The sequence below is a fragment of the Pelmatolapia mariae genome, linkage group LG6 (genome assembly GCF_036321145.2).
Source record: "Pelmatolapia mariae isolate MD_Pm_ZW linkage group LG6, Pm_UMD_F_2, whole genome shotgun sequence".
NCBI classification, from domain to species: Eukaryota; Metazoa; Chordata; class Actinopteri; order Cichliformes; family Cichlidae; genus Pelmatolapia; species Pelmatolapia mariae.
The window spans coordinates 29,886,532-29,907,271 of NC_086232.1; the positions used below are offsets into that span (position 1 = coordinate 29,886,532).

Consider the following 20,740-nt stretch of genomic DNA (forward strand, 5'->3'; position numbering starts at 1 on the left):
ACTTGGGAATATTAATTTAAAGGAACTCCAGGATTTTAGTGTCCAAACAGTTGGAAGGCTTTCAGTAAACAAGTAAAAATAACATACTGTTGGTCAAAGCCAAAAATCCTGAACTGTATATGCCACTCATTTGAAGAATTTCTTTCTCCAGATTTTGGAGGACTTTTGGTGGGTTTAAAAAAAAAACAAAAAACAAAAAAACCCAAAAACAAACAAAACAAAACAAAAAACCAACAACAACAAAAACCTTACACACAATGGTGATATTTCAGATCATGTCTTTATTTGCCAACCATTAAAACTGTTATTACTCATTAAAACATGTTTAAAAAAGGAAAAGAAAAAGGAAACAAAACCCAAACAGCTTACTCTTATATAGTGATAATTGTGACCATCTAACAAATCAAAATAAAGTTTTGTGGAAAAAAAAATGAAATGCAATTACTTGTGAGAATATTCTGAATTAGATTCAAGAAGAAAATAAAACCCCTCCCCACCCACAATGCCTGCAAATTAAAAGACCAGTGTTACGAACAACTTTGTCATCAGAACTTACAGCAGATCCAAACCATTAAATACAGGATCGAAACAGGAGTCATGTGAGAACATTCTGAATTAATGGTCAGGCACATAATTATTATACAAATCATCATCATTACAGTCTACAGCGAAGTTTTAGATTTAAGCTCACTGCCCAACAAGTCATTTAAAAAAAGGAAAAAGAAAAAGCAACAGTAATTTTACTGCTTTGCAGCATCACTTAAACAATTGCACTCTGAAACAAAACGAACATTTTTTTAGTAAACAAATGCATTTACATTTCTTAGATTGAAATATGTTAGATTAAATTTTTTAAAAATCCATTCAGACCTTAACATAATCACGCTGAGCATTTACAGATACAGAGTTGAGACTGTCAGAAACTGAAGATTTGAGAATCCTAGAGTGCTGAACTTGATTTTTTCTCAGCCCCAAATCTTTCCACCGTCTCAAATGTGCACACTGGCTCTCAGCTGTCCAGTGAGCTCAGCTCCTATTTATGGAGCACCAATACGGTGGAATTGTCATGTGACACAATGCTGGTTATTGTACGGGAACAGATGCGGAATATGAAATAAGAGAACAGGCAGACTGATTCACCTTTTTGACTGAAATAAGACAACTGGAGGATTTAGGCAGTTAAAGGCTTGTGGGGACTACAGCTGGTGACGTGGGTTTAGAGCCGACTGCAGCAGATGCTGTGAAAAACCGGCCACATTTCCAGGGTACAGATGCTGATCATTTGATACTAAAAATCACAGATTTCAAGTGAGCCATCAGTTAGCAGTGACTTTTAAGATCATTTCAAAAACATTTTATTACAATAAGTGACTGAAGCTCTTTATGAAAAACTTTTTAAATCGGATAATGATCTGAAACAAATCAAAGTCTGTCATGTTATGATACAATCAAGGGCTACAGACTTAGACTTGGTTGAATCATGGATGTGAAACTACTCCTTAAGCAGTACCATGACTGATAAATGTTATGGACAAACAAAAGCCTCTTCAAATAATTAACAACAACAGTTTGCCACCCTGATTTTACCATTAGCTGATTGCCCACATTATGTAACAATCATCAGACATTCTGTTCTTGCTAGAAGAGAGAGGGAGAAGAAAGGAAAAAAAAGAAGGAAATTTCAGGCATGCAGCAAAAAAATTAAGAAAAAAAACAAAAAAAAACAAAAAAAAAAAAAAACTGACCACAAATAATACTTTGCAGTGGATGTTCTGTTCAAAAGGCAGGTCAGGCTAAAACTGTAAATGTGTGATTGTTAGTGTTAAAGCTATTCTTGGAGGTCTCTCAGTGGGCTCACTTTATCAATTTTCAGTCTTGGTTGCATTTCCATTTCCCTTCATAAAACACTTCTACTCACTTTAAATTTCCTTCTCTCCCTCTCTACTATCTTATAGGGTTAGTTTGCCATCTACCATGGCCTTAAGAGGGCTAATTTTTGAAATATACCAGCTGGCAGCTAGTAAAAAGCATCACGGGGTAGATTAGTACTGTTGAGTTTGAGCCTGCAGAGTCAAGGGTCCGGCCAGGAGGTGAGGTTCATGGATCAGTTCACAGTTTGGACCGCAGAGGCTTCAGGTACTTGTGGAAAGATTCATGTACCTGTAGGAAGAAAAAAAAATTGCTGAAATAATGCAACAAATGTACACCATGATCACACAAACAGGCTTAGTGTGAGGTTGGATTTGCCACCATCTTCTTCATTTTCATATAAAACACACTCGAGTTCCACGCTGCTGATAAATGCAAAGAGCAACTTATCATTAACACTGTGACCATACAAACTCAGGGCTCGACTGACCTCTGTAGCATTGAGGGGGGATTTGCGAGCCCACTCGAACATGTGCTCATAAACATTCCCATCGTATCGTCCCAGGACCGAATTCAGCTTCTTGTCATTGATGTCAAAGGCATCCACAAGGGCCACAGCGTTGGGCCTCAGCTGAGCCAGCAGCTCCTTGATTCGAATAGAAATCTGCATCACCTGGGGCACACTCAGCAGTCCGGCCTAGAAAAAGAATTTAAGAAAAAATAAAAACTGAAATAACACCAGCAGCAATAGAGATTGGATTTTAGATCAGACCAAGCTGAGCAATACAAAGAGCATTCAAACAGCACTGTTGTGCTTATCTGCTGACCACACACATGATAATTTTTCTTACCTGTAGGAAGTCTCCAGAGTTCCTTGTGATGCCATACAGGGTGTAGAGCAGAGCCAGGGTTGACAGCACTGAGTGTACTGCTGTATCAGTAACCTCCCCAAGCTTGCCAGTAAAGAGTTTCACTACAACATAGTGACAGTGGGCCTGAACACAAGAGAGAAAAAAGAAAAGAAAAGAAAAGAAATATATATATATAAAAATCAGACTGGGGGGGGGGAATCATGATCAGGATTTGAATTGGACTTAAAAAAGGCAGTTCGCATATATCGGTGCACTTACTCTACATGAAACAAAAGAACCAAAGATATTGACGCTTGTTTAGCAACAAACAACCTCCAACTTTAGGGCAATATTCAGAGGGTGACAGATGTTTTAGATATTCTTTTCAAGTATACTTCAACCTTCTCCAAGGTTAGTCATAATTTATTCATAAAAAAGGACAATCAAGCAAAATTGAACTTACATCTGAGGCTCTGACCAGGTCGATGGCGCTGTTGTTCCAGGCATCCTCCTGACTCTTCCTGCTTTGCAGCTCCTTCTGGATGCTCTTTGCTGCCAGCTCCACTAGACTATAAACACAGAAACATAACGTGCATTAAGCAACAAAGCCAGAATTACCTCCTTGTGGTTGTAGCTAAGCTGCAGTTTTACATCCCCGTCTGTCTAGACTAAAATGTGTACCGAATGCTTTTCAATGGATCAACAATAAAGATTAGCGCTCACCTACAGAGTTGCATACTGAATACAACTAAATGTGAGTAAGATCAGTCTCCCCTTTTTTGTTCACAATTATAGATCGAAGAGTGTTACATGTCACACTAAAGTTGACTTTTGACCTTTTGTGATGGAAAACAAAAAAAAATGAGCCCCTCCTATGACAGTAACTAGTGTTTGCATAATAGACTTAATAGATAAATGGCAGGTTTACACTAAAGGCTTGGAGGAAGAGAGTACACTAGTTAACCTACAACATTCAAGCTTCAATTAATACATCTTAAATTGGGCTTAGTTATAGACAGGGATTATGAAGTCCTGGATTAAGGAGAGTAAGATAAAAATGAGGACAGTTGGGTTCAGTTTTATGCTGTGAAATAATGATTTAAAACAAACAAACAAACGCCAGAGGCAAAACACTTCTAAGTAGGCAGAATGACTAAAGTTAATTATATCAAAGTTAATGTAACCATTCAAACAAAACAAATGTAGGGGTACGAAGAGAGCATTTTACAACTTGGGGAGGCAGAGCAGCCACCAACCTCAAACAAATTAACTGAATTACTTTGAGTCTGAAACGATACAGTATGTGCGCCCTTTGGATGAAACAAGAAAAACTTCCAGGTGCCTCAAATAATCACAAACACTTGGATTAAGATAAAAAGGGGAGATGAGAGAAGTTGCCTATGCTCCCTGACAAACACTGCTGAGTCCAAGTTAAACCTGCCTCCCTGATGGATTTATTTAATCTTCAATTTAGAGACTCTTTAATCCTCCCGCTTGCAATCGCCTTAGTTTAATTCAGAGCAGGCAGAAATGTACAACTGAGCAAATGTCAGACCGTGCAAGTCCATTTTTACGACACACCAAACAAGCTTTTTAGTCTGGTTCTTGGCTAAAGCCTCACCCCTCCCAAGCCTTACCTACCTGCCAACACAGAGTCAGTGTTTGACACCATAACACTCATTTAGTTTTCTCAGATATGTCAAACTCCTCTTATGAAAAACTAGGCTTTTACTACTTTCTTTTCATCTGTTTAGTCCCAATACTTTAAGCATCATTTTCCTAATACTATTCAAAAAACAAAACACCCAATTAGAAATGCATATTTGCCTTTTAACCCTTTTTGGACCTTTTTGGACCACATTTAAAATTTTAAAAAACCTTCCACCACAGTTGACACTCCCTGCCAGATGGGTTTAGATAATGACAGCTGCAGTCATGTGATCAGCTCTGCATATCATGTCACATGCAGGAAACGACCAACAACTGCTGGTGTAAGTCAGACAAACTGAACTATTAAAGAGATCAGTAGTGACAACTGCAAAACTTGTTTTTAAAAAGAAAAGACTGTGTATAACATTTAAGGAAGGACAACACCAAGTAGAAACCCATTCCTAAATATGAATGGGAATCAAAAACTTTGTCAGAGACCATCATGATCATGGTTCTCAGTTGTGAAGTGGCAGCATGGAGAGGGTATATTTTACCACCCCCACTGCACTTTACTGTGTAAAAATGTTACTATACACAGTAAAATACACAGATTTCTTCCGTGTTTGTACACCGTTTTTGTACACAACTTAGTTTACGGTTTTTCATTTTTCTAATATCTCCGATTGACTTTTTCTTCCTGACTTCTTCCTTTTGCTGCTGGAGCAAGTGAATTTTCCCAGTGTGCAATCCAATGTTCAAGTTCCACCACCTTTTCTAACGTACGAACCCAGAAAACCTGTACAATTCTACTAGATATATAAATATTAATGGCAAATAAAAGGAAACGGGTGATATTTCATGTAACAAGGTCATCATCTTTCCCACTGCTCTCTTACATGGCTGCTCGGAGTTTGTAGACCTCCGTCAGGCTAGTCAGGTCATTGATGTCAACCACTGTTGGTCTGGCGGCGACGGGCTGTGGCTGCACTCTCCGAACATCTGCTTCATTCAGGTACGACACAATGCCGCTAAGCTGCTGGCCTGCCTTAACCTGTTTGTAGCTCTTCACCAGGTATCTGCAGACACGAGTGTTCAGTTTAACAGTTAGATGTGCGAGCTAGCTAGCAGCTGTGTTTCTATTAATTGAAAGCTTTACAGAAATACAATATTTACTGTAGCTATTAGAAATAAAAGTTAACATATCTTCATTTTTCCACTCTTTGTGTGTGTTTTATTCATCGGTGTGAAGGTGAGTTTATGAATGGAGCTTTTATGTTACACCACCAATACTGACACAGGACATAATTCAGCTTCAGTAGTTTTCTCTAATTTGTAGTGTTAAATGTCACTTCGCGTTACCTGGCAGTCTGCAGCATCATGACTGTATTCTCTCCCTCGTAGGTACAGGCAGGGGTAAACTCGACATAAATGTCTGGCAAGGCACTGCTTCGAGAGTAACCGTGGCCACCACATGACATGCGGCACACCTCGATGGCTGAGGTCGCTTCCCATGAGGTGAAGGCCTTCAAACCCGCAGACAAGGCATGGAGCTGTGAATTAGAGGGCAAAGCAAGTGAAATAGCTTAATTCATAGCTATGAATGAATTAAACTTAAGAAATGGGGACAAATATATGGTTCTGTGACAGGCTGGAGTAAAAGTGGGGGGAGAAAAAAAAAAAAAAAAAAAGCAGCCTGTCCAAAGAAAGACAGGCCACCATTCCACCAAATACCAGCAACCGTGTGCCATCAAACAAAACCATATGCGACACATATGCTTCAGAAATGTCTGCCAATTGCTTTTCTAACATTTTGCTCAAAATTCCAAACAGATCTGTTTTTTAAAATGTAAAGTGTAAAAATCAATAAAAAAAAGGAAAGTGTTTTTAAATGTTATGTAATTAATCTGTCCATTGATCATCAGCACAATTCCTCACTTAATTCTCATTCTAGTACACCCCACCCAGCCCCCAACTTAATTTAGACCCTGACCGCAGAAGTGGAATCAGAGTTGGCGCACTAGTCCCTGAAAAGGGAAAAAAAATAAATAAATAAATTCCTGGAGAGGGAGAAGGAGGAGGGAAAAAAGGCAATTAAGCTTTGATGCCCCACATGAGGCTAGCTGGTCAGTACCTCAGGCATCTCGCTGAAGTCTCCCTGGTTGATGTCTTCAGTAATGCGGTGGTAGGTCTGCCTCATGTACTGGCCAACAAAAGTGAAGGCATAGGCTGTGGCCAGCAGAGGGAACAGCTTGTACTGCTGTGTCTGATAGTCGAGGATCTGAGGCTCTGGCTCTCTGTGCAATAGAAACACAAAATTATTATTTTTTTCCCTTATTGAAACAGTGACACAGACGAGCAAGACCACCAAGTTTAATACTCTCAGGTCTTTTTATAGTCACCTATGCAAAAGTTGCAGATATGTCAAGCCTAGCTGTTTGCACTGCAGTATACTTCACATCACATAGTGCTGGAATTCATTTCTCCTTTATGCTGATATTTGGGCAAACTAGGAAGCACTAGTACTTTAAAGTAAAAATGTAACTTTTAGCCTGTTCACTTGGTTTATTTCAGCTCAAAGGGTAAGACGGCGCTGGCACGGCTGGCAGCCTTAACCCAATTTCCCTCGGGATGAAAAAAGTACGATCAATCAACTACAAACCTGCATTTGTTTTTACTCACTACTTTTGTGTCATGAGATGTTTGTGTAAATGTTTGCATTGACAGCACCCAACTGCCCACTGACCCTGCCCGTATTTCAGACTGGTGACGAACGGCACTGTAGCGGATGGCGATGGTGGAGGACTTTGCAAGGGCTCGAGCTGACTCGGCGACAATCATGGAGCGGATGAACACCATGGTGCCGTAGGTCAGCTTAGTACTTGGTGGTTGCACATAGGTTCCATGTGGCTCCACCTGGTGGACAGAGTCATATTGAAGCCCCACTTGAAATGCATTTATTCTGTATCCATATAACCAACAACACCAAGTGTCAATGTATATTACAAAACTAAATAAGTATTTTTTAAAGTAATTCTTGCAAGGCATTTGCAAATGTAATTCCAATGAGGACACGATTTCTGACACTCATCAGTTAAACCACCACTGGTAGCACAGATTGGCACTCGATTATAAAAGAATCTGCAAGGAGCAAAAAGGACAAGCAATGGTTGAAACATGACCAATGACTGTGCCTTACTGCAGTAATGGGGTATAATTTCAAGATCAGCAATTCCCTTCCCAAACACGGCCAAACATCACAAACAAAGACCTGAGGTAAATTAATCCACTTACGGTGAATCACTGCTGTTAAAAAGAAACTTTCATTTCACCTTGGCGTATTTCATCAGCATGTTCTCCCGTGGAATTCGTACGTTCTCCAATTTCAGGAAGCCGTTGTCAACCTCATTAAAGCCAAACTTGGGGCCAATGTCGCCAACAACAATACCTGAGAGAGAAAGATAAACAAAGCTAGTAAGAGAAAAAGTGAGATGGACAAAGGATGATGAGAACTTACTTTACAAACACCACATTCAGAAAGTCATTACAGACTGTGGTTACCTGGCAGGGGTAAATGTGTGTTTATATCTCTGATGGGTACGATGAAAGCATGCAGACCATGGCAGTTTCCAAGAGTGTAAAGCTGTGCTAACACTATGGCATGGTTGGAGGTCTTCCCAACTAGAAAGAGAGTGAAATGATTAACAAAAACAGAACAAGAAAACCCCACAAAGGCTATTCATGATGAAACCCCAGACCTAACGGAGTCAAAACACTTACGTCCTCCGGGCCACCACTTGATGGAGCTCACGGTGGGACTGTTCAAGACAAACTCTTGAGTGGCTGGATCATATGTGGCTGTGGTCTCCAGCCCTCTAAGGTGTGTGCCTGGAGTGATTCAATATGTCAAAGGCCACCACACACACATGCGGAGAACACAGTTAAAAAGCAAAAGTAGTGCATCGCAATGCTGGTTAGACATTAGCAGTCGATCTGTTGATTTTATGCAAAACTACTACTACTGTTAACAAACATGCCCAGACTAAAAATTACATTCACAGAATACATTACAACTTTAGCATCAGAGATGGGAAAAAAAAATGCAAAGTTTAAACTTATATTAAATAGACAGCACATTTGGCCCTTGAGACTTAAAATGGAGTTTCCAGTATAAATTTACTTAAATAAAATGGCTGAATCCACTTCACTGCTCCACTTCTCTACGAGAGAAGCTTGTAGGTGTTTGACAGATCTTAATTTTCAATCACAGTTTTAAGATGATTCAGTTGCATGCCATTTAAACTGGATTATTACTGGTTAAAGACATAACAGCCCATGCTGTTAAAGTAAAGATTGTTAGTGAAGACAAGAGAAAAAAAAAAAAAAACAACACACACACAAACCAGATAAGAAGAGCTACCGTGCACACAGATGTTATGTAAATGAATCATTGGTTTCAAGTTTTTTTTCTCTTTAACAAAGAAGAAAACACTTCCACTGTCAGAGGTATACTGGGTGCATTTACCATCATCTAATCTTAAAGTAGCACAGAGGTTTAACTCTTACCTTGTTTGCAGCATTTCTCTAGTTGACTGAATTTACCTAAATTCCTTAAATAAACCACTTGTACACCAGCGCAAATTCTTGAAAACAGCTCTTAGTTGAGGGTTGGTGAATATGCATATTTGAATAATAAACTAGTGCTGAATGCCATGTGTAAAATAAATAAACAAATTAAAAAAAAAAAAAAAAAACAGCACCAAGTTCTTTCTTATTTTAAATCGCAACCAACCTGACTCAATAGTTTGTGGGAATATTGACAATAAAATTAAAAATGGCATCGTGTTCCTAACTGGCCTACTGTTTTGGACTTCATTTTACCGTGGCCCATCTCAGTCTGAGCGTAGGTGCCGATGATCTTTAGGTTCCAGGCAGGCATGAGGAAACGGTCCATTTGCTCTGGGGTGGCCTGGTTGAGTAGTGTGGGCAGGAACATCCCGAGATGAAGATCCAGGGGCTCTGGCCTGTCAGGGTGCACACATCTTGGCCACGCAAAGCAGTGGGAAATGGGGGGAAAAAAAAGCAGGTTGTAATGTAGAAAGGGCAAGGAGAAGGGACGCAGATGGTGGAAGTGATTATGAAGAGTTTAAGACAACATTAGCAGAGATGAATGAGAAGATAATGATACAGTTTTGTATCCACAGGAAGAATTATTTACAGGAATTGAAATAGTGATGCAAGAATAAAAGACATGTGCACAAGCAGCAGAGAAAGAGGTGACAAAGACAAATTAAAACAATTTGTCAGCATGACATGCATATTGGAATTACTGATTTGATCATGTGGTGAGGATCTAACTTCAAACTCCATAAATGTCATTTTCCAAAAGTTTGTCTTTAGTAGTTGGATCTACACATTTACTCATACCCCCCCCCCCCCCCCCAAAAAAAAAACCAAAACAAAAAACACCTGATTTCAGTGCCCATTATATTTGTTTGAATAAAGTGGTCACCTGCAAATTTCTTCACTGCCCGTTGCTCAGGTGGCAACAACTGAAAGCCACCAAAAATGTTTAGGGGAATGGAACGGATACATAGATGAAAACTGGACCTGCTTGTTACAACTCTGACAGAATGTATATTAATGAAGTCTAAAGAGATCACCAAAAGTGTTATTTATATGCTCAATTTGAATATGATACTAGCCACATGTTGGGAAATAAAGTTGGGATGGGGCAGCCAAAGGCTCGAAAAGTCAAATTAGGCAATTTATTTTTAAGTGGAACATTTCATTATTAATATGACTGGTTTAAATTCCATCATCCACTACACAAATTTTCAATAAAAGCTTGAGATACTCTATAGAAACCTTTTTATTCAAAGAACAAAGATCAACACTGACAGATCGTTACCTTTGGAGCCATAGTTACAAAAAAAAAAAAAAAAAAAAAAAAAAAAAAAAAAAAGTCACTGCGACTAGGACATTCTACTGCCACTGTTCTATCAAAATTTAAAACGAATGTCCTCATATCTCATTTTTGTCAGAAACAAAAATCAGGTTTTAAAAACAAAAAAAAACAAAAACAAAACAAACAAACAAACAAACAAACAAACAAACAAACAAACAAAAAAAAAAACCCCAAAAAACTGGCAATTCTTTGTTTTTACATTCATGAGGTCCCAATATGCCCAAATATCAAAGAGAAATTAAAAATGCATGCCATGGAAGAGTTCGGGTCTTAGGAGGTTAAATAATAAAATAAATAGTGTAGCAGGCAGCAAATTCAAAATGAGCAACTGTTTCCAACACAGTGCCAAGTTTTGATCATTTTCAGTGAATATGGAGTCTAAATCGCAAATTACAGCAGTCTGATATTAGCAATAGCCTCAAGAGTGTTAACCCTTTATTGACCATGGGCCCACCGGTGGGCCCATTTTACAGGTAAATTTGAAGGGCCGGTCAATAAAGGGTTAAGGTGCCCTTGACCACAACTAAGTGTTCTCTCTAACTGACCCAGTGTAGGCTCAAACCAAACTGAAATACAGGGGTAAATATTAAGTGCAGCTTTGTGACAGATTTACAAATTCAAAATGACATCCACCCAGCTTTGTAACAGAAAGCCACCAAACAATAGCTGCTTGGCCCACATTCTCTCTCACATAGATTTGCCAATTTCTCAGATTACAAAGAGACATTCAGAGGCTTCATTATGGACTCATGGGCCACAAACTTCTGCGGCTCATAATGCTGCTTCTCTTACTCTTTCAAGACTTCATGAAAAAGACAACTGAACTAGTTTCATGTTTCTAGTTCCCATCATTTCAAATCCACAGGCAAAACAAAGACAGGCCATCTCTGAGCAGTTATTCAGTCTTAATTGTTAAATCATGCATAGAAAAGATGGAGAGCAAATCAAGGGAGCAATCAAAATATACACAAGCTTCATAATTGGGGCATTATCAACACAGAAAGGGGAATGAAAGAGTCAGTGGAAAGGAAGTAGACTTAGAAACTGCTTATGGGAACATGTGTTGATGACATAAAACTAGTTTAATATTTAGGGTCTAAATGGGAACTTCTACTGGAGCTATGCTAATTGCATGGATACATCTACATGTAGCGTGTCTTTTAGAAAAGCATGCAACTGCAAACACAATCATCAGGACACACATGCAACTACTTTGAATTTTCTCAATAATTTGCTTCTGTCAAACACATACAAGAAATTAGAGTTATGGTTTTAAGTGCTTTATTCTTTTGCTCAAATGTGACTGCTGATCATTTATCAGCAGAGGATGACAAAGTTTTGTCCAAGGGCCTTAATCAACATTCAGTAAGTTCAAAGCTAAGTCCAGGACTGACCGTGACCCATCTCAGTTTGGGCATACGTGCCCACCACCCGGTAGGACTCTGCCAAAGGCAGCCATTTCTTTTTTTGGTGATGGTCACATTGGCTGTGCAGGAATGGGATGAACATGGCAAAGTGTAGTCCCAAAGGCTCCTGATTGTTGCCTTTGACCATACTGGGTAAAGGGAAGTGTACAGAAGTGCGGTTCAGACAATGTTAACTCGCATTTAGACACTTGATAATTTGATTACATCCAATTGGAAGTTTTCTACATACATCAAGTTTGGATCTGTCAAACACATACAAGAAATCAGAGGTATTCTTAGTGTTAAACACTTTTCCCATCCTGCTTAAAATGGCATTTTGCCTGGCCATAGAGATCATTTATTAAACTTTTGGGGGGGGGGAAAAAAAAAAAAAAAAAAAAAGAGAAATAATTGTAAATTTGAAGTGTTTCAACACAGAAGCATTAAGTTTTGTCCAAGGAACTTCACAAAAATTAAGTTAATTCGTTTCAAAAGCTAAATCCAAGACTGACCGTGACCCATCTCAGTTTGGGCATATGTGCCCACCACTTGGTAGGACTCTGTCAGAGGCAACCATTTCTTTTTTTGCTGAGAGTCGCACTGGCTGTGCATGGTTGGAAGGAACACGCCAAAATGTATTCCCATAGCCTCTGGGATGTTGCCTTTGACCATACTGGGTGAATACAAGGTCAGATTTACCATCAACTCAAATGTTAGATGACTGCATTATTTTATGACATCAAGTTTATTTCCTATATAGTGATATTAAGTTTGGAACTGTCAAACATACAAGAAGTGAGAGATACTCTGTTCAACAGTTCCCAGTTTTGCTAAAACAAAACAACCCCCAAATAGTCTTGTCTTCCCCAAAATATAACTTAGATTAAACTCTCAAAAGTTGCAAATTTGAGGCATTTTAGCACAGCATCATGAAGTTGTGTTTAAGGGTCCTAAATAGTCAAGTTAATAAGTATAAATATGACCGTGACCAATTTCAGTTTGGCCAAATTTTACTAAGTGGGGCAATCGGTATAACCACACACACACAAAAAAAATATATGCAAAAATGCAAGTGAAGAGATCTAACAGTACTCATTTTAAAACACAGATGCATGGACTTTAATGTACAAATGGTGCTAATTAGCCAGTCAAAAATAAATATACCCAATGAACCCAGTAAATAACCGAAACAGTGTGTACATGCAAATGCAGATTTTAAACATGCGCTTCTCTACAAAAGCATTTAACAATTCAGATGAACTGTGAATTGTTAAATTGGAAGGAAAACCAATGGGGATTTTTTTTTTTTTTTTTTAAAAATGGGGCAAACCGTCTTAGAAATTGCTGGGGGACTGTGTGCAGATAAATTCGTATGAACTCTAGACAGATCCAACAGCTCAAGTGAAATACATGACAAACTATTACAGCGATTGTGTAGATAACAAACAAAGAACTTTGCTTACAGTCAGATCCTGACCCATCTGCATTTTTAATAAGTGTGTAAATGGAAACATTTTTCCCCCCTGTATGCTATGTAATGTTGCAAGCCAAAGCCCCATTAAAAGCTGTATTTTGGCAGACATTTCAGTACGGCATGCACAAGATTGTGTGGTAGTGGGGAAATTTTAAAACATTTAAAAATTAAAATAAACAGCTAATGTGTCATGTTGCAGAGCTCTGTGTGTATGCACCCCTGAGAAAAAGGCACAGAGTTGCTCTTGTGCTCTTTGCAGTTTTCATTGGGGATCAATCTCTGTGCAGAAATATGACATTCAACCTGAAACACTGCAAACCCATCTGCTCACTGTTCGTCATCAAAATATGACGATGGTCTTCAGTAATATGAGGACCAGAAGAATGTGGGGCTCAGCTCTAAACATGCAGGGTGAGAACTCAGTGACGAGCTACAGATCATTTGGGGATTTTTGACTGTTAATAAATCTGGCCATGTGTCTTGACAAATCAAAGGATTTGTATGAATATGTGCAGTTTACAGTGGAAGTAAAGCTGCACTGCATGGTAGAGCTTTGAAGAATTGAGTTTAAGTAAATGCACACAGCTCATGAAGAAAGCAGACGATACATGGCAGATTGTTGCCCTCTAACACAATTTTAATCTTATGCGAACTTTGCTCCATCTGCTTTTGTTGTTGATTTAGTTGCCAGGAGTGGTTTAAAAAACAAAATCTACCAGATTGGGTCAATTTTTTGGGGGGTGGGGGGAGGCTCTTAATTAAGAAACAAAGGGGAAAGATTAAAACTATATTAGGCCCGTTCTTGTAACATCTGTGACACTGTTTGGGATTACTGTTCGGAAACAAACATTGGTTTTCATTGCTTTGCATATCGCACAGAGAAGGTGGGTGGATAATTTGATTACTGTCAAAGTACAGTCGGGGTGTAGTAACATTAAAGTACACCACATACACGATACTTTACCTTTGAGCCTCACATCATTTGCTTCATAAGAACATTTTGTCAAGCCTTTTTATGAGTATACGCTGAAATGCACTGAGTGTGATAAGCCCCCTCTCCCCTTATACTTCTACAGATGAACAGCATCTACACACAAAAGAGTGGATTTAAACATTTGCAGGCTGTTCTTTAATAACAAACCCATCTACTTTAACAGTTGGCTTTATGAGCTGATTCTTCTACCACATACCTCTTATAGTGGTAGATCTCCTCTGGGTCAGCAATACCATACTCTCTGAGCTTCAGGATCATTTGGACACTTTTTCTAACGGCTTGGTCATAGCGCTCACTGCGGGACAAGAAGTTTGGGTCTTCTTCCTTAAAGTCTGGGTCGCTGAAAACGAGTGACTCTACAGTGGAAATTCAAACATTCATGCATTAGTGAGGCAGCTACTAATTGAACAGGTGTGGCACGCTGAAAAGGATGAATCCCACAAATACCTCAAGGCAAAACACATAGTAAGCCTGTTTCACCAGAATTGAGTAGGACACAACCACTCAGCATCCTATAACAAACTGTAAAGAAGTCATTCGCTTAGCAGAATGGTTTTAGTGGATTTTTTTTTTCTAGGTAAAAGACAGCAATTAAATTTCTAAAAGAGGTCATACGGGAAGCTGGGATTGCTGCAAAGGTAACTCTACCCATAGGCTGAGTTCAGTTCTGCTTAATATCAATAACTAATTCTTTCTCTTTATGAACTTATTGGTGTGATCCTCCAGTCCCAGTTTCACATGTGGCTCGTTGGGAAAATTAATTGTCCACCCCTGTCCTAGGATCCCTGATGACACAAGAAACAGCTTCTGTTAGCTTGGCATTAGCAGTTTATCAGTTTATATGAGAGACACATTAACCTTTACTTAAAAAAAACAAAAAAACTGCAAATGCTCGTTTATTGATTTCCACAATGCCAAATTTCAGCTTGAATTTGAACATTGGAGTACCAGATGAAAGATCTCACTGCACATAAATATACCTAAATAGTAATCAGTATGGTCCTCAAGTTGTACGTGCTGAACTAATATTACCCGGGGCGTGTCAGCATTTTGGGTTCATCTACCGGCTGTCCACAATAAAAAAAAAAAAGTGGGTTAAAGTGCATTGCTTCAGTACAGTGAAACGCATGAAATTTAATCATAAATATAAATGACACTAAAGCCGAATTTAGATTCGGATCACAAAAATCATTGTGGCACAGCCAACTTCAGAAATGCCACTTTAAACTAATAATTCTGAGACTGATTTCTAAAACGTATAAAAGTTTAGTGCGCCCCGGACACTGAAAGTCACCTGCAGGTTATGAGAGCTGCTAACACCTTAGCTAACAGCCGATGGAAACACTGCTGTGCTAACATTAAACTTCTCTTACCTTCAAATGAGTGTTTTTTACTTAAATGCAAGTACAGGTCCCATTATGGTATTAAATTAAAACAGTCAGCAGCACCAAACGCGTTAAAATAATATGTTTTGACCAAGGAAGACATTTACAATCTCACCAATTTCTCGCCTTCTTCTGGTCTTTTCTGGGCCGCCATCCAAAATAAAGGTCAGTTTTTCGACGTCAAACGTGGCATTTTTTCTTTCCTTAACGATATCAGGATTCATGGTTCCGTCTCAGACTGGAAACAATACTTACTATTTAAAACTATGAAGCGATCCAGATCCTAAAACTCCTGCAAACTGACGGCTTCTCCTGAATCGGCCTCTTATCCACGCAGGCGCAGAGAGGCGGAGGTAAGCCACGTGACATGTAGCGCGGAAGTACCAAGTCGTCTTCAGTTAAACGACTCTTTTAAATTTTAATCATACAAACTATTTTTTTAAGAATTCAGGATGCTGCCCTCGGCTGCAGTTTTTCATTTCCCCTGGGAAATAATCTCTGGAAGCGTGGAGGAAGGACAATCAGTCAGAACATTTGGCAGGTGGGTTTTGTTTCAAACTAGAAAATATCTTCAGTGTGTGGTTAATGAGATCATGAACAGCCAGTTGTGACAAGCACAATATCTTGTATATACCTGAACTGATGTGTTCAGAGAGGATAGAATCAGACTCATATTAATAGAGCTACGACTTTTGGTTGTATTTCAGTAAATTCGATAGTGTGTTTAAATTTTCTAAAGCATCTGTTTGTTGATTTAGCCCACACACACCTTTATTCTTCCATAGGCATTAAGAGGGTAAGTAGCAACCAGATGCTGAGAATGCATTTGAGCTATTGGCCATGGGTAAAATGTGAAGTTTTGATAGTTTTCTGGCCAGGAGCACTCAGATGTCTGTTAATATGGTGCCAAGGAGGAAAAATATCAACAACGATCTTTGATCATTAAAGCAATCTTCACTGCTTATCTGTCTGAGATGGATTACAAGACCAAGCATTCTAAAGTCCATCGTTCAATAGTGAACTATTCACAAGTGGAAAAACATTCAAGACAGTTGACAGTCTTCCCAGAGGTCCATGCCCCATCAAATTCAACTAAAGGTCAGCTGTCTGATGGCCAGAGAAATAGAAAAAATGTTAGTTGTCAAAGTATCTTGGACTCTACAGGCTTCAGTTAGCCTATTAAATATTAAAGTTCATGATCATACATCAACATCAGAAAACAAGACCAAAGCGGAGATATTAGACTATAATGAACAGCACCACATTTGGCAAATCAAATGCAGCATGTCAGCACAAACATTATGGGCCATAATTCCTCCACAAAGATGTTAGACACTGATAAAGTCATACGGAAAACAATTACTTCACGTTACTGTTGTTAAAGGTCAAACCACCTTCAAGTTACTGAATCATGAGGTATACTTAGTTTTTCACTGCATGTGTTACAGTTAGAGAATTATTATACGTTTCACAAATTAAGAAAAACATGCAATAGGATGCAGTACAAGTAAAAGGTGTTTTATAATCTTTAAATCCACTGTTTGTAAGATAGTTAAAGTCTGAAACTGTAATTAAAGTAAAACCATACAGTTTCTGAAAATTTCCTCTTAAAAATGAAAATCTTTGAAAATGAACTTTCTGTGCATTCTAGGATTTTTGCTGTCTTCACTGACTGGCAGCACCACTGAGGGTGGTAGATGTTGACTCAGGCAGAAATTACTGTGTAACTGACATTAATGATTTCTTAGTGCTTCTCTGCTCATACACCTTTATTTATTGTTATCCTCTTCTCCTGTTTGTCACCTAAAACTTAAGTAATTTATAAAGTTTGCTTTTATAATTATTACTGTCCATTTAAAAAAAAAAAGAGCAGATTAAACATACAGAAGCTACTGTGTTGTTCACCCTTTATGACCCAATTGGCTGTTCATTAAACCACTAAAACACAAACCGATCAGCGATTATATCTTCTACGTAGATTTGGACCGTAGTCACCTCTTTACACACTTTTTTTAAAAATATTGAAGGGTAGCTTTTGTGAACCGGTTGTGTAAATGATGATTATATCATACAAAGTTACTCTTGTATAGTTCAATAACTAAACCACGGATCTGGAAATGTTTTACTCATTTTTTTCAGACTTGTATGCTATCAGCCTGAGGAGTCCAGGGCTACGCTGTCAGCACAGCATGCTTCTAAAGAGCACCATGTGGTTGTCCACACCTTGTTTGTGGAGCCCTTCAACCCCATAATTGGAGCCCAGTACATCGTGCTGGGTGAGATAGAAAATGATGAGGGTAAGAGAAATATTTCACACAGACAGACAGTGTTAAAAATGTTGCAGGGGACTGTTCAGATGTTAATTTACCCTCACATAACTTAAAAATGGAAACATTAAGCAACTGTCAGTTTGTCCTGTGTGTGTTTGACCTGATGTCATCTTTAAATGCCATGTTTATGTTTGTTTGTGTTTGTTTTGGGCAAACGCAAACGTAAATTGCAGTTCAGTACCAGTGAAATTTCTTTGCCTCTATTTAGCTTTATGCTGCCTTTTGAAAAGTTTAATTTGGGCATGATGTTTTGGTGCTATCACCTGCCTGTGTTTGTAACTTCTTGTCCTACAGGAGTCGGTGCAATGGTCCGTGCCCGTGTGCTGAACTGTGTTGACGGTGTAAACATTGCCCTTCTGGAGAAAGCCATCACTGAACAAAGAAACTTCTTCACAGAGAGGGAGCGCAAACTGGGTGCACAACCTGCAGATGCAACATGATCAGGGACTTTATTCATGTGGTTTCTCAAGGTGATCTTTGGTCATCAGAGCTGAAGTGATGCCCCTTGCTGTGCTGTCTCAACAGTGAACTTAAAAACTGTCTAAATTTGCGTAAAAGACACAGGTTCACTTCTGAGAGTTTACGTGACTGTCCTGTGATCTGGGATTTTTCTGCACTTTATCAAGGGATTGCTTTTAAACAGCTAAAGCCCCACATTAGTGGGGCATTATTAGATTTTCTTGTAGGGTCATTAAAGAGTTACAAACAGATGGTTTGGGTTTATGGCTCATAAATATGTCACATTTTTAGTTTTGTCTGCGATTCTGAAGACTCCAGGTGATGATTCGGCATGGACACAGCTTTAAAGATATGAGCAAATATCTGTATGCATGTAATATGATAAAACTTCACTATATGTCCAAACATACTGGGCCATCAGGAGCAGCTTGGCCATGGAAACATCAGTGCCAGAAGAGGTTAGGATTCTGCAGCTGTTAAGCCAGCAGAGTTTTGGTGAATATTATGCATTGCACCTCAACGCTTGGTGCTCCCTTTCTGTAACTGTGCGTTGTCTGCTACTTTGAGACTGAATTGTGTCCTAAAAACTTCGCAAACTTAATATTGGGGAATCTCATCTGACTGTTAAAGTTTAGGTTAGGTTCATGTTGTCTGTCCCATTAATTTTATCAGCCAAGTGTGTCCTTAGCGGCAGTTAATGTTAAGAAATGATCAGATGTAGAAATTTTTGTAGAAACTGAAATAAAGTCATCAGTGGCTTCCTTTTAAGACCCTTTTTTAATCTATCATTTGCCTTAAATGTTTCATGAAAACAATTTTAATATTAGACTAAGATAACCCAAGTAAATGAAAAAATACAGGTTTTATTGATTAATTTATTTATTATTTGATGATTTAATTTATTAAGGAAAAAAACTATCCAAACCTACGTGGCCCTATGTGAAAAATTAATTCCCCCACTTTTTAAATCATGAATTAACTGTGATTAAAAACTTTTTGTTGGAAAGCTGGGTTCTATTTCACTAACCATACCCAAGCCTGATTACTGTCAGGCAAGTAGAATAAAAAACCCCCACTTAAATAGAACCTGTTTGATAAAGTGAAGCGTCTAAAGAAATGGCTGAGAAACAAAGTCACTGACATCTATCAACCTGGAAATGGTTACAAAGATATATCTAAGGCAGTGGTTCCAGTGAACAACCCTGAGAGCTTTTATTCACAAATGGAGGAAACAGTGGTGATCCTTCCCAGGAGCGGCCAGCCTACCAAAATTACTCCAAGAACACATTATCGACTCATCCATGAGTTCACAAGAGAACCCAGAACAACAGTAAAGGTCCGTGTTATTGATTCAACAATGGGGAAAATACGGGGCAAAAATGGCACACAAAGATGGGAGAGTTCCAAGGCGAAAACCACCGCTGAACAAAAATAACAAAGTCATTGCATATTTACCAAAAAACATCTTACTGATACCCAAGACTTTGGGGGAAATATTCTGTGGATTGATGAGATAAAAGATAAACTTGTTGGAAGGGTTGAGTCCTGTTGCATCTAGTTGTTTCATAAAAAGAAAATCAACCCAACAGTCAAACATGGTGGTGGTAGTGTGACGGTCTGGGGCTCCACTGCTGTTTCAGGCCCTGGACAATCAGTTCATTCACTGAAGCCCAAGCTCACTTGGATTATGCAGCAGGACAATGACTAAGAGCACATCAGCAAGTCTACCTCTGAATATCTCAATAAACAAATAAAAAAGAAGGTTTTGGACTGCCCAAGTCAAAGTCTTGTATTTAATCTTGTTGAGATACTTTGGCATGACCTCTCTTACACTAGTATATTATATTTTTCTAATATTAAAAGATGTTTGATGATCTGAAACATTTAAGTTTGACATATACAAAAAAACTAAGAAATCAAGATGTAGTAAATACTTTTTCATAGCACTGTATTCATAACTGGAATTGATATAGCATTCAGTGTGTTGCATTAATGTGTCACACTGACAAAAAGCATATTTTTGTTATTCTTGGTACCATTTTGCCCTGATGCGTTTGTGGTCCATAAAACTGGAAGCTGTGGGAAAAGGACACTCATATTATTTGTTTTAATTGAGATCCCAACATCTAAACTGGTTTTACTTTCTTGAAGGTAAAGCTGTATTTTTTTTTACTTTAGAGACTGCACAGCATTGAAAATGAGAGTCCATACACTTTAACCATTATAATTTATTTTATTGATATTTGTTTCTTTATAAGGTATCAAACAAGATAAAATTCAATGAACAGTTTTGAAGAAAACCCACGAGTAATACAGAAACAATCAATCTTGGCAAATAGCATTGCACCATGTCCCAG

The 20,740-nt window shown here is 38.5% G+C and overlaps 2 protein-coding genes across 3 annotated transcripts; one reads left to right on the top strand and one right to left on the bottom strand.

Annotated features, from left to right (window-relative positions):
* Nucleotides 1-261: 261 nt before the first annotated feature.
* On the bottom strand, nt 262-15,933 carry acox1 (acyl-CoA oxidase 1, palmitoyl). Of its 2 annotated transcripts, none has more exons than XM_063476548.1 (14): nt 15,710-15,933; nt 14,406-14,565; nt 9,249-9,409; nt 8,148-8,255; nt 7,929-8,048; nt 7,700-7,815; nt 7,114-7,283; nt 6,502-6,664; nt 5,730-5,920; nt 5,267-5,446; nt 3,184-3,289; nt 2,721-2,864; nt 2,360-2,566; nt 262-2,160 (listed from the first exon to the last, which is right to left on the bottom strand). In XM_063476548.1, exons 1-14 carry the CDS (start codon nt 15,816-15,818, stop codon nt 2,110-2,112), a joined length of 1,986 nt encoding a protein of 661 aa, XP_063332618.1. In that variant the 5' UTR covers nt 15,819-15,933; the 3' UTR covers nt 262-2,109. The 2 variants fall into 2 exon arrangements, with proteins under 2 accessions (XP_063332618.1, XP_063332619.1); XM_063476549.1 differs by lacking the exon at nt 9,249-9,409 and adding an exon at nt 11,730-11,890.
* Nucleotides 15,934-15,973: 40 nt separating this feature from the next.
* Nucleotides 15,974-19,150, top strand: ten1 (TEN1 subunit of CST complex). The gene is made up of 3 exons (XM_063476550.1): nt 15,974-16,135; nt 17,734-17,891; nt 18,219-19,150. Exons 1-3 carry the CDS (start codon nt 16,047-16,049, stop codon nt 18,362-18,364), a joined length of 393 nt encoding a protein of 130 aa, XP_063332620.1. The 5' UTR covers nt 15,974-16,046; the 3' UTR covers nt 18,365-19,150.
* The last annotated feature ends 1,590 nt before the right edge of the window (nt 19,151-20,740 follow it).